Raw genomic sequence first — 12,769 nt, forward strand, 5'->3', positions numbered from 1 at the left:
AAATATTTGTTTGGAAAAGCTAATGTGACTGTTAAGTCATTAAAAGGAACTGAGGTGCAGGGGACCCATCCCCTACAATTGAGGTAACATCATGGGGGGGGGGTTAGAGTCATTGGAAGAAAACATAGGCATCCCCAACTCTCCTTAATGGTACCCAAGAACACTGGGGACAGGCATGAAATATACCCGCTCTTCATGCATTGGGGGTCAGGGTAGTCATTGTTACATATAATTTGTCTATATTCATATGTACAGTCAATACATTCTGTCCTTATTATCCTAGAGTGAGGCTAGTTAATTCTCCTCCTCAAGGTTCCAGGGGTGACAGAAGGTTTCTCTTCTCTGATGCTGTCCACTTGATACTACACTGGTTAATAATAGTTAACATTTATGCAACATTCTAAGATTTGCAAAATGTTTAACAAATATTGCATTTTATCTCCACAACAGTCTTGGGAGAAGGGTGCTGTTGTTACCCTCATTTTACAGTCGAAGAACCTGAGGTTGTGACCTGCCCAGGATCACACAGCTATTTAATGTATGAGGCTGGATTTGAACTCAGAAATTCTTGACTTTAGGTCCAACACTATCCATTTCCTCATCTAACTGAATCTAAAAACAAAACAAAACAAAACATTGGTTGTATTTCTCACTGTTACCTCCTAGTGAGCTATGTTCCAGTTCCACTTAACTACTTAACATCAATTAGTAATAAAAGTACATTTATGTCAAAGAGAAAAGTATATTTACTTAAAAAAATGAAAGTGCAAATATTTTCCCCAACACCATCTTGATCTCTGGGGAGAGTGGGCAGAGACTTAGTTCAGTTCTTTAAAAGGCTCAATCCCATTAAGTATTTGTACAAAAGCTGTCAACTGATTCTTAATCTCAGCAGCTGCTGGGTTCAGAAGTCAAGCCTTGGGACATCAGTTATGAACTGGCTGTATAGCCAACCTGGACTCAGACATCTGAAATCCATGATATGGGGAGGCTTCCAAAGGCTCATTGACTTTTCAAAATTAAGAAGACCATAGCCTCTGATCCTTTCACCTAAAAGGGAAAGAAGAAACACAGAGACAAAAAGACCAATGTGTTTCACAGGGCTACATCTAGGCTTCAGTGGGTACGGTCCAATGCCCTTCCTCTTATAACCGTGATTCTCATTGTACACTGAAGGAGTTAAACAACGAACACCACCAGCCAAAGAGAACTCAATAAGGCTCTAGTCAGCTAGTACTTTTTGAATGCTTCTGCAATTAATAAATGAGCATCCTCTTTACCATACAGTGAGCTGACCAGAATCAATTACAAAATGTCCTTATGTGTTCTGATGTTTCTCCAATGCATTTCCGCTGACTAGAGCATTGGACCTGGAGTCAGGAAGACCTAAGTCCACATCAGGTCTCAGATACTTCCTTCCTGTGTGATACTGGGAGAGTCACTTAATTTGACTCAGTTTCTTCATCCATAAAATGAGAGTAATAATACCTACCTACCAGTTTATTGTAAGGATCAAATGAGAGAGTATTATAAAGTTCTTTGCAAACCTTAAAGTACTATGCAAATGCTTCATATTGTTGTTATTTTCATTCCATTATACTTATCACAACTCTTCTGGGAGTTGGTTCCTTAGCCTCCTCCACGTGGGGAGATATCAGAGATGTTCTACAGAGATACCAGTTCCTTTTACATATATGTATATGTTTTCCCCCCGTCAGAGTGTAAGCTCTTTGATGACAGAAATTATTTCATTTTTATTTTTGCATTCTCATTGTCTAGCACAGTGCATGACACACAGTTGGTGCTTCATAAATGCTTGTTGATTTATCAATAGCTATGGAAAGCACTTTTTACCCCTTGTAGTGTTATATCAGTATCAGCTATTATTTATTTATTGCTTTCTTTACGGTTAGGAAATTGCTCTACTCCAGATTGCTTGAATAAATACTTCTGTAATTGTATTACAAGCTATGTGTTTAAGACTAGGTGAAATTCTAGTTTCCTGGATGAATGTCACCAGGTGTCCTAAGTCAAGGGATGGAAAGAGAACCAAAAGTGAGGTGTTACTGACAAAGAATGAGGTTCTGGTTCGTTAGAACCAGCAGCTCCCACTCACACCTCATTTACCATTCCTGCTTGCAGTAAGGGGTGACTCTTATGGCCCCCTACTGAATTTAATTGGAAATGTATCCTCGTATACATTAATATTTATGCTAGTTATGACTTTGTTTGGCTTAGCCTCCATCAGTGAACCCTCTGGAGAGAAATTGATTTTTCCTCCATGGGATGCTATAGAGGATTGCCTTATTCAGGGTTGAACTCCCTTCCCATTATAAGATAGGATCCAGAATTTAGGCATTAGTTGAGTATATCAGACCTTCAAAGAGCTTTTTTAGTGGGAGAAGACAATGCCTAAAGTGGAAATGGAATGCAGCTGGGGGTAGGCTTGGAACTGTGGAAGCTCTGAGGGAACAGGATGGCGTTCAAGTTTTCTGTGGGGTGGAGGAGGGGATGAAAAAATGCTTATGGTTTGGAGCAAGATGACTGAGATGTGAGGGGAGATGTAGGCAGTTAGATTGACGTGATGGCAGACCCAAAGGAAAGTTTACGCTTTCAAGAGTTTAAGGGAAGATGGTGCCTCTCAGCTTCTGATTGACTTCTTGCCTTCATGGGTTTTCCAAGTAGAAGCGCTACTTCTCCCCTCTGGAGAGGCGTATCAAACCTTTATCTTTTTTGCTTGACTAGCTTGTTACAAGAAATTTATTTCTTTCTTTCCCCGCGATGGGGTAGAGGTGGAAGACAAAATATGCTTCTGTTAACTTAATAAATTAGGACTGTGGTGGTGGGGCTGGTGCTGATGTGGTGCACGAACTTTTACTGTGAGTTTTACTTGTTAGAAGAGACTTCTCACAAAGCGGGAGTAATCTGTAAATGGATGTAATGTGAAAGCAAAACGCAGCAATCAAACTGTTTTCGTTTTTAATCCTCAACGCTACCTTCGTCCAGCTTCCCCCAGAGCCATCACCGAATGGCACGTCCTCAAGGACACACTTGGTCTTCCCACCCTTCGGACGACGCCTGCGCACGGGCCAGGCGCTGGCCAATTCTCGCGGGCTGAGCTCCCTCCCTCCTCATCGCGAGACTTGCCGAGCAAGAAGTACCGGGGCTTTTGTAGCGACCCGGTACGCCACTTCCTCTGGAGTTGGACTGGAACCGGAGGAAGGCGGGAGTCTCGCCGCTCCCGCCGGGCCGCCCAGGAGCGGGGTGAACAGCGGCTGTGGTCTCTCCGGGGTGAACATCCGGCCGTGGTCTCTCCTCCGGTGTGTCCGCTGACGGTTGGCTAGGCTCCCCGACGGGAGCGCGGAGATCGCCGTTTGGGGTCGGCAGGATGCGGGTGGCCGTGACCGGCTGCTGTCATGGGGAGCTGGACAAGATCTACGAAACGCTGGCGCTGGCGGAGCAGCGGGGCGGGGGCCCGGCCGACCTGCTGCTGTGCTGCGGAGACTTCCAGGCGGTGCGCAACGAGGCCGACCTGCGCTGCATGGCCGTGCCCCCCAAGTACCGGCACATGCAGACCTTCTACAGGTTGGGTCCGCCCCTTTGGCGCTGCTTCTTGGCTGCGGCGCGCCGCTTCCGCCCCCTCTCTCCTCCTCCTCCTCCTGGCTCTCTCCCTCTCGCTTTCTTCTCCCCCTTCCTCTTTCCTATTAGCAGTTCCTGAGCTTTTCTGTCCTCCTGTCACCCGAAGACGCAGGGTCGGATCGTTTCTATCCCCTCCGTCTTCCTTTCTGGCCAGCGAAAGGGGAAGGAGCAGACGTGATGACTTGTGCGCTGCCCGCCTAGGTCGTGTGCGGGGCTCGAGGTCTTGTCTGGGGTCGAGATCCACCTTCGATACTGCCTTTTCCCGCATTTGTATCCCTAGCGCCAAGCACCGTGTCTGTTCTGGCACATAGTTGGCGCTTGATAAATGTTTGAATTGAATTGAATTGTTGGAAGAACGTGGGCAAGTCCCTTAACCGGACTGAGTCTCAGTTTCCTTAACTGTAAAATGTGACTGATGAGAGCATCCACCTTATTGGGTTATTTTGGAGATCAGATAAAAGGGCGTCTTTGCACATTTTAAAGGCTTGAATTCTTTATTTTAGCAAGCAGTTAATTCGTAAGCACCGTGTATGTGACAGTCACTGGGATTATAAAGTGCCTTTTTCAAAAGTGCACTCTTTGACAAACACTTCTTAAGTGCCTTGTATATTCTAGGTGCTGAAATTATAAAGACAAAAACCAAAAAAAAAAAAAATGAGCTGTGGCTTCATAGAGCTTACATTAATTTCCCTCTATCCTTAAATGCAGATTAAATATCCTCAAAAAATATTCCCCATACTTTCCTCTTTTATTCGCTCCAGAATGACTTGTTCTTCATGTTTAATTGCTTAAGGAAAGTTTGAATTGTATTGCCATCATGGAAAAATTTCTAGTGTATTGGATCCATAACAAGCAGCCTGACAATATGTGATTGTATAGTATGACTGACAGATTTATACGTGTGTCCTAGGTATTACTCTGGTGAGAAGAAAGCTCCTGTTCTTACAGTCTTCATTGGGGGAAATCATGAAGCCTCTAATCACTTGCAGGAGCTACCTTACGGTGGCTGGGTGGCACCAAACATATATTATCTAGGTATTTGCTCATTTTTTATGTGTAGTGGTGGGAGGCATGCATATGTCTTTATGTGTACCTTTAGATGACAGAGTGTATGGTGTGTGAAATTCAAAATAAGTTTATATCCAATCAGTGATACTCACTGATCTGGACAGTGGGACCTGAGTTTGTAGTTCCAAAGATGAAAGGGTTTTTATGGGAAAAAATGTACATGTTCTAGCCAGTGGAATATTTATTTTGATCTGTATACAAAGGCAATTGGGAATATAGCTGGTGTTTTTAGGGGGATTCATTTATTTTTTTGTGAAATTGAGGCATAAGATTTTATAAATGGAAGGGATCTGCCACTTAATAATTATGTTAGTGTCTCAAATCGTAAATTTTCTCATTCATAAAATGGGAATAATAATAATATTTGAGATGTCTCCCGTACAGGGTTGAAAGTCAAATGAAATCATATATGTGCAAGCCTGCATTTGCTAAAGAAATAAAAGGCTTATCATTTCCCCAAATAAATTGCCTGAGGGACAATACCTTTTTCTTTCCTGTCCCTGACAGCCTAGCTGGTTAGTAAGTATTGACTGATATATTGATTTTGTTGTTATTGAACTCCAAGACAGATTAGTTCCATTGAGAATTCCTTAGAAGGCATCATGTCTTTTTCTTTCATGTAAGCTCCAGAAGCTTTGTGTTTGGGCGCATTCTTACTTTGAATGCCAGTACATAGATCTTGGGAATTTTATAAAAGGTTATTAAAATTTTGTTTTTCAGCAGATCTTCATAATATTTTACTTTATCTTATAATTCTTCATTGTTGTTGATTACTTTTTATTTCAAAGATTATCTAAGGTAATTTTCTCAGAATGAATCAGTAGACATTGTGAATTTAGATGCATTATAAACGATCTGAGCTCATATTTCTGATGTGTAATATTGAAGCACATGGGATTTTGCTTGCATGTATAATTTTTCAGGATATGCTGGAGTGGTTAAATTCCGTGGTGTAAGAATTGGTGGAATCTCTGGTATCTTCAAATCTCATGACTACCGAAAAGGTAATATGATTTCCAAAGTGCTACACAGAAACTTATAGGTTATCTAGCATATTTCCTTGTTATTTTCATAGGTACTTCTCTGTGAACTCTTAGAACTTTAAGATAAGTACATATAACACATCCCACAAATTATAGGTCTTCTAACTCCACAAGTAATTCAATTTAATTTTTTACAGTAATTTCATAAACCAGAAATGAATTTGTTATAATAATTTTTAAAAGTGCTAGGGTCCCCAAATAGAAAAGCAGATATATTGGGAGCAAGCAACTGCAACATGTTTTAGCATTTGTGAATTATCTTGAAGACTAGGGAAGTATAATATTCTGATGATTTAAATGTAACTTATTTCACTTTATTAATTTCAGGACATTATGAATGCCCTCCTTATGATCAAAACTCAGTAAGAAGTGTATACCATGTGAGAAATATTGAAGTCTTCAAATTAAAACAGGTATGAAAAAAAGTACACTAAAGCAGTCTTGGAAATCATTTTTATAAAAATTAAGGTCCCTACACATTTTTTTTGTAATCAACTTGGTGCAATATCTCCTGATGTAGTATTAGCTAAAGAAACTTATTGGTGCTTACTTGTATTCCTTTCTGTTTGTTTCTTGAACTCTACTGCTAATAACACCCTTCCTTTTTTACTGTCTAGTCCAATCCAGTCCAGCCTTATAGTTCATTTTTTCTTACCCCTAAGTGATTTTTCTCTTTTTTGATTACTGTCTATAACATTAATTGGGCAATTAATCCTACATTGTTGAAATCTTATGATTTTGCTTTAAAATCCTGAAGTCTTATGATTTTGTTTATGTGTGTGTATAATTTGTGTCTTCTGCGGTTAGAATGTAAGTTACTGATGGCAGATTCTATATCTTAGACTTTTTTTATACGCCCAGACATTTCCTAGCATGTTGCTGTTTATGTAGAAGGTGCTCAGTAAGTGTGTGGCTACGATAAAGTTCTAAAATACATACCACAAATTTGCGCATTAGAAGTTGTGTAAAAGGCTGACTCAGACTTGTCAGAATAAGGATTCCTGTTTGCCTTGAACAGCTGAATAACATCTTTGACCATCTTAATGTTAGAGAGGGTGAGGTCTTAATTTAAGCAGTAGTGGACAGAATGGCCAAATGGTTGTGTGGCTAGGGGAGGGATTATGGAAGAGGAGGGAAGTGAGGGTTCTGATTTTTAGGTAAGGCTTCCCTTAAATGTTGTATTGTTTTGCATTACAGCTGAAACAACCAGTTGATGTATTCCTGTCTCATGACTGGCCAAGAAGTATATACCATTATGGCAATAAAAAGCAACTTCTTCAGACAAAATCCTTCTTTCGACAAGAAGTCGAAAACAACACATTAGGAAGCCCTGCTGCTTCAGAGCTTTTACATTATTTGAAACCTACTTATTGGTTTTCTGCACACCTTCACGTGAAGTTTGCAGCTTTCATGAAACATCAGGTAATATATATATCAAATATGTAGATGCTGTTGAGAAACCAGCTTAGAAAGCCTTTTTAGTGTCTCACTCCTAAATGGGCTTTCCCCTATGAATACTATAGCTCTTTCAAGTGGAAACTTTGTATCTCACTTATTCAGACTCATTGGGGAAAAAAACAAATGGACCTAACATTTTGTTTCCTGGTGCCACTTTCTAGGCTGGCTAATGACATACATATTAATTATACACCTCCCCTTGGCACAAAACTGATTTACTTATTGTTCCCAGTATACTGTATTGCATTTCTTTCCTCTGAGCCTTTACATAGGCTATTGACCATGCTTCGAATGTTCTCTCTCCTCGTTTCTTCCTTTTGGAACTCGTAACTTGGCTCAAGTGAGGCTTCCTTCAGGAGACCTTTCATGGTTTCCCCAGTTGTCACTCTCTCTCCTCCTAGTCCCCAACGATTTGATTGCGTTTATTACGTCTCTTGTAGTTTATTTTCCTTTGAACATGCTCTGCCTTTGAGGCAGAGACTGTCTTGTTTTTATGTTTATATCTCCAAAACCAGCACAGTGCCTGGCACAGTAAGCCCTTAATAAGTATTTGATGATTTCATGTGTAAGAGGGTGATTATTACATGAAACAAACCAGTGTTATCTGAGGAGGAGTTTTTAAGGAGAGTTTTTCCATATTGTGCTAGGGAGGGTTCAACATGAATGATGCATGAGAAAAGGCTACTGAACGTAGTGATAAATAGATCAATGATGTCCCTTGAAGAGTAGTTTTAATATTGTAACCTTGTTTGTCTCCATTACAGAGGGCAAAAAAAAGTGAGGCAGTATCACCATTGGATGTAGATTACTCTGATGAATCCTAGTAGTAGAACAGGGAAAAGAGATGAGCTAGTGGGTTGAGATGATGCAGGGGCTGAAGGAAAGTTAAAAGATGGGGCGTATCCAAACTTGGTCTTCCTAGCATCTAGACACAGTGTTCTACTGAGTGAGCTCTCAATAAATTTTTGATTTTCCTCTCAAGTTTTCTACATATAATCTCATAAGATTTTCCTAGTTCTAAGGGCCCAGACTGAGGTCTTATGTCCCACCTTTAATGTCCATTTCCAGAGACTCCAAATGTTCATACCCTTATTTTCTGTACTTCTGTCATACTTTTTCAGTATCACATGATTCCTGGTCTTCCCAGAAGGATGATTGAAATTGAGATTATAGGACTGGAGGGAGAAACCATGTTATAAGAAGGGGATAAATTTCCTAGGGCCAAGGCAGCTTGGGTAGGAGAAGGGGGAAGAGGACTGAAATGAACTTTTTGGTGAAGTAGCCAACCTTTCCATTCTGAGAACTGTAGCATTTTTAAGGCAAGGATGAATCTTAGATATAATCTAATTCTACTTCCTTACTCTAGAAGTGAGGAAACTGGAGCTTATAGTTTTATATCACCTTCATTCCCCCTCCCCAGTTAGCAAACCATCATTTGTGATAAAGAATTTTAAAAGAGAGGAAGCAGTTCAGGGAAATCAACTGACCAGTATATCAATGGAGTCTGATATCACATGCAGTGTTTTCTACCCCCAGTCAGTCCTCCACCTCTGGAAAGAAGAGAAGGAAGTACATTTTCTCAACTCGTGTCCAGGGTTAAAATGAAATATTCATCTTCAGTTTTTTTTGTTGTTCTTTCTACTTAATAATGTTGTAGACGTATATTTCTAGTTCTACTTGCTTCACTCCTCATTAGTTCATATAAGTTTTACTGAGGCTTATTTGAATTCTTGATATTCATCATTCATTATGGCACAGAAATATTCTGTTACCTCCCTGTATCATAGTTTTCTTAGCCTTTTTTAATTAATCGTTGTCTGCTTTTTAACAGTTAAACCATAACTTATCTTTTTTAGGCCAATGATGGACAGTCACCAAAAGTAACCAAATTTTTAGCCTTAGACAAATGTCTGCCACACAGAGACTTCCTACAGGTAAAAATGAAATAAGATGACTGTCTTTTGTAGAGTTTATGCACTTAGAATATAAAAAGAAATTTCATTCATCAATCATGAAGATGCATGTTAGTTTTTCTGTCAAGAGTACATTTATTGTCAGTCATGGAAGCATGCTTATTGGCTGTATGATCTTAGGCAAATCATGACTTTAATTTCTCAGAGCTTTGGTTTTCATATTTGTAAAATGTACAAAATACTTGTGCTACCTGCTTCACAGTGTTGTTGAAAACGAAGAGTTTTGTAAAGATTTTGAAGTAATAGTATGTAAGTGTATGTTAATATGTGTGCTTTTATGTTTATGTGTGTTTGGTCTAATTTCTCTTTTTTAAAGTCCTTTGTTTTTACATCACTGTTATATCTGGATGTACCCCCCTTTCTGCCATATTGAGCCTTTGTAACAAAGAAGACATTTAAAATCAACATTGACTGTGTCTCGATGATTTAGTGGCTTTTCTTACATAATTTCAGATAGTTTTCTAGAATGGTTGCACTAATTCACAGTGCATTTCATCAAAAGATGAAATATAAAATTCAAACCTTTGGATGAGAGAATAATAAATTATAAAAAAAATATTGTTTGGTGAGCCAGGCTTAGATACTGTAATTACTATTATTTTAAAATAGCATGTACTATTATCATCATTCTCTTCTATAGGGAAGAAGCATAGATGATTGAGAAGCTGGAAAATTGAATTGGGAATTAGAATTATTATAAAATTTTAGAAATTAGAATTGTTTTAGATAGTTCTAAAATAAGATGTTGCAGTAGGTAAGATATATTTTTTTAAAATATTAGATAACTGTACTACTGTGTAGTACATCTCTACACCTTAATGTCTTTTGTTTTGAGTACTTAATGCTGAGGTTAGATAATTGTTTTCTTCCTTGAGAGCAAGCGTATGGTTTGTTAAGTAGTAAAAATAGAGAGCATACTGTATTTAGTCCTAGTGTCAATAATATTAAAATGAATAGATCTTCCAAAAAGTATTCACTTTTTTTTCATAGATAATAGAAATAGAGCATGACTCAAATGCACCAGACTATTTGGAATATGACCTTGAATGGCTCACTGTTCTAAAGGCTACAAATAGTCTTGTAAATGTGTCACGAGGCTTATGGAATATGCCTGAAAATAATGGCCTCCATGCAAAGTAAGTCAATCAGGTGCTATATTATTTTGTATTTATATTTTGTATATGCTTCTCTGTGTATGTGATAATTTCCTTTTTCCCCCTTCCATCCCTCTAGTGGATTGTCAGCTTGAAGACTGGGCTAGTTTCTGTTTTTATCTCTATTGCATAGCACATCTCAGAGACTCAAATGCTTCTTAAATAGCTATGATTTTATTGAAAAAAAATTTTTCTCTTTCTGATGTGTGCATAACCTAAAGTAAGCCTAGAAGGGAGGGAAATTATTCTTGAATAATCATCCAAATAAACTGATAATTTTAATTATCATTAAGTTATATGTATTATGTAATGTATTATAATTATATAAATACATAAATTAAAATTTTATAAGTTATATAAATATATATCATGTAATTACAATTCCCACTTACTAGTGTAAAAAACAAAGGTTTAATGATGTATGTAGCTAGAGTAATCTAGACACCCTAAGGCCTTATCACCTAAAAGAGAAGATAGGAGATGACCATCACATGTATATTTTAAAAAATGCCTCGTAACTCAAGCATTCTGGAGGAAAGACTTTGCATTTGGAACAACATGGACTTACCTTGCATTAGTTAGAGATAGTTTTATTGAAGAAATTATTTCAAAAATTAATTATATTTGCAAAATTGTATTTTGTCTTTGTGAGTCTAAAATTAATTTTGAATTTCTCATTCTATCTTGTTTAATTTTACCAAGATAAAAATAAATAATACTTTTTTCTCCCAAACATTTCTAGGTGGGATTATAGTGCAACAGAAGAAGCAATGAAAGAGGTATTGGAAGAAATGAACCATGATCTCAAAATTCCATGTAACTTCAGTGTGACTGCTGTATGCTATGATCCTAGCAAGCCCCAGAAAAACATGGAGTTAGTTCACAGGATCAGTCCTCAGACCACAGAATTTTGTGCCCATCTTGGCCTCACTGACATTAATAATAGAATTCAACAGGTGATAGAAGGAAGTTCGTTGCGTGGAGATTATGATGAGGAAGTGGACAGTAACGGATCAGGAGAAGAACCAAGTGAATATAACACAGATAACTCTGTCCTGTCTTCCTCTATTAACCCAGATGAAATAATGCTTGATGAGGATGATGAGGGTGAAGACAATATTACAGGTTCACATGGTGACATTACTACCCCCTCAGTGGAGCCCTCATCTGATCATCATCCTCCTGATTTTTCAACAAGCTTCTCTGACATTAGGATCTTACCAGATTCTATGGTAGTATCTTCTGATGATACTTTGAATTCCACAAATGAACTAGAGAAATCTAGTGAAAGTCAGTTATCAGAAGAAGGGAAGAACTTAAATGAGAAATCCTGTAAAAGACTAAGTGATGAAACTGGAAATGGAAACCATGTACAAAAGAAAATTAAGAGAAGGAATCAAGCTATCTATTCTGCAGAGGATGACAGTAATGTAGAATGAAAGAAATAGGGAAGACTACATAAACTTTGTTTTATACAGAATAAATTGTGGTGTATATATAAGCAGTTCACGTTTTGTAGTCGGAAGTCATTGAATTTGACTGTTTGTGCTGGACTTAACCCAACATTTGTCAATGGAATCGACACAAGAAATTTTAGCATTTGCTTCTGTGGGGAGTGGGGGGGAGATGTCTGTGTTTAACTTCTTATATATTGTGAGTTAAATTCATTATTTCTGAAAGCAAAAATATTTTTTTTTTGTGCCATACTCAGTTTATTAAACTTAATCAACTTGAGCTGTGGAGAAATAAGCTTTTTGAAAAAGCATTAAGAAGAGTATTAAGTTAAATTGAAGAGATTAGATACTTTTTAGGACAATATCATGAATCTGAGAACCATAAGCATTAGACATAAGACTAAGGGTATGTTAAAACAGCACTGAATTTGCATTCAGAATACTTGAAGCCTGAGTTTGAAATACTACCTGTTTGTGACTGAACAAGTCATGTAACATCTCTCAACCCACATTCCTTCACCTGTAAAAGGAGGCTAGCATTTGTGCTATCTCAAGTTGTTTTAGAGGAAAGTATTTCATAAACCTTAATCGTCTCTGGGCACTGCTGTTGGGGCCCCCACCTCTGCCTGCTGCTCCTTTGTGCCGGGGGGATGAGTACTGTCTCTGATTCTGCCACTACTAGGGTCTTAGCTCTGTTGCCCCATGCTGTCCCCTTATTATAGTGTCAGTCAATAAACATTTATTAAGCACCTACTATGTGTTAAGATACTGTGTTAAGGCCTGGGTCTGACTGCCTCGTCATGCTGAGATGGAGTGTTATAGGCCTGAGATCAGTGGCCCTGCCACTGCAAAGGCCTGAATATTCTGCTCTGCCATACCTACCTCCCATCCCCCCCTAACCATGCAGAGTTTCTGCCTCCCTGTACTGCCACTACCTTCCTGTTCCAGACAGGAGTGCTGTGATAGCCTGATCCTGTCCT

The 12,769-nt window shown here is 38.5% G+C and overlaps 1 protein-coding gene across 1 annotated transcript; it reads left to right on the forward strand.

Moving 5' to 3' along the window:
* Nucleotides 1-3,148: 3,148 nt before the first annotated feature.
* On the forward strand, nt 3,149-12,542 carry DBR1 (debranching RNA lariats 1). The gene is made up of 8 exons (XM_072613564.1): nt 3,149-3,585; nt 4,550-4,674; nt 5,631-5,711; nt 6,078-6,163; nt 6,948-7,172; nt 9,065-9,142; nt 10,172-10,317; nt 11,078-12,542. Exons 1-8 carry the CDS (start codon nt 3,389-3,391, stop codon nt 11,772-11,774), a joined length of 1,635 nt encoding a protein of 544 aa, XP_072469665.1. The 5' UTR covers nt 3,149-3,388; the 3' UTR covers nt 11,775-12,542.
* The last annotated feature ends 227 nt before the right edge of the window (nt 12,543-12,769 follow it).

The sequence above is a fragment of the Notamacropus eugenii genome, chromosome 5, assembly GCF_028372415.1.
Source record: "Notamacropus eugenii isolate mMacEug1 chromosome 5, mMacEug1.pri_v2, whole genome shotgun sequence".
Lineage (NCBI taxonomy): Eukaryota > Metazoa > Chordata > Mammalia > Diprotodontia > Macropodidae > Notamacropus > Notamacropus eugenii.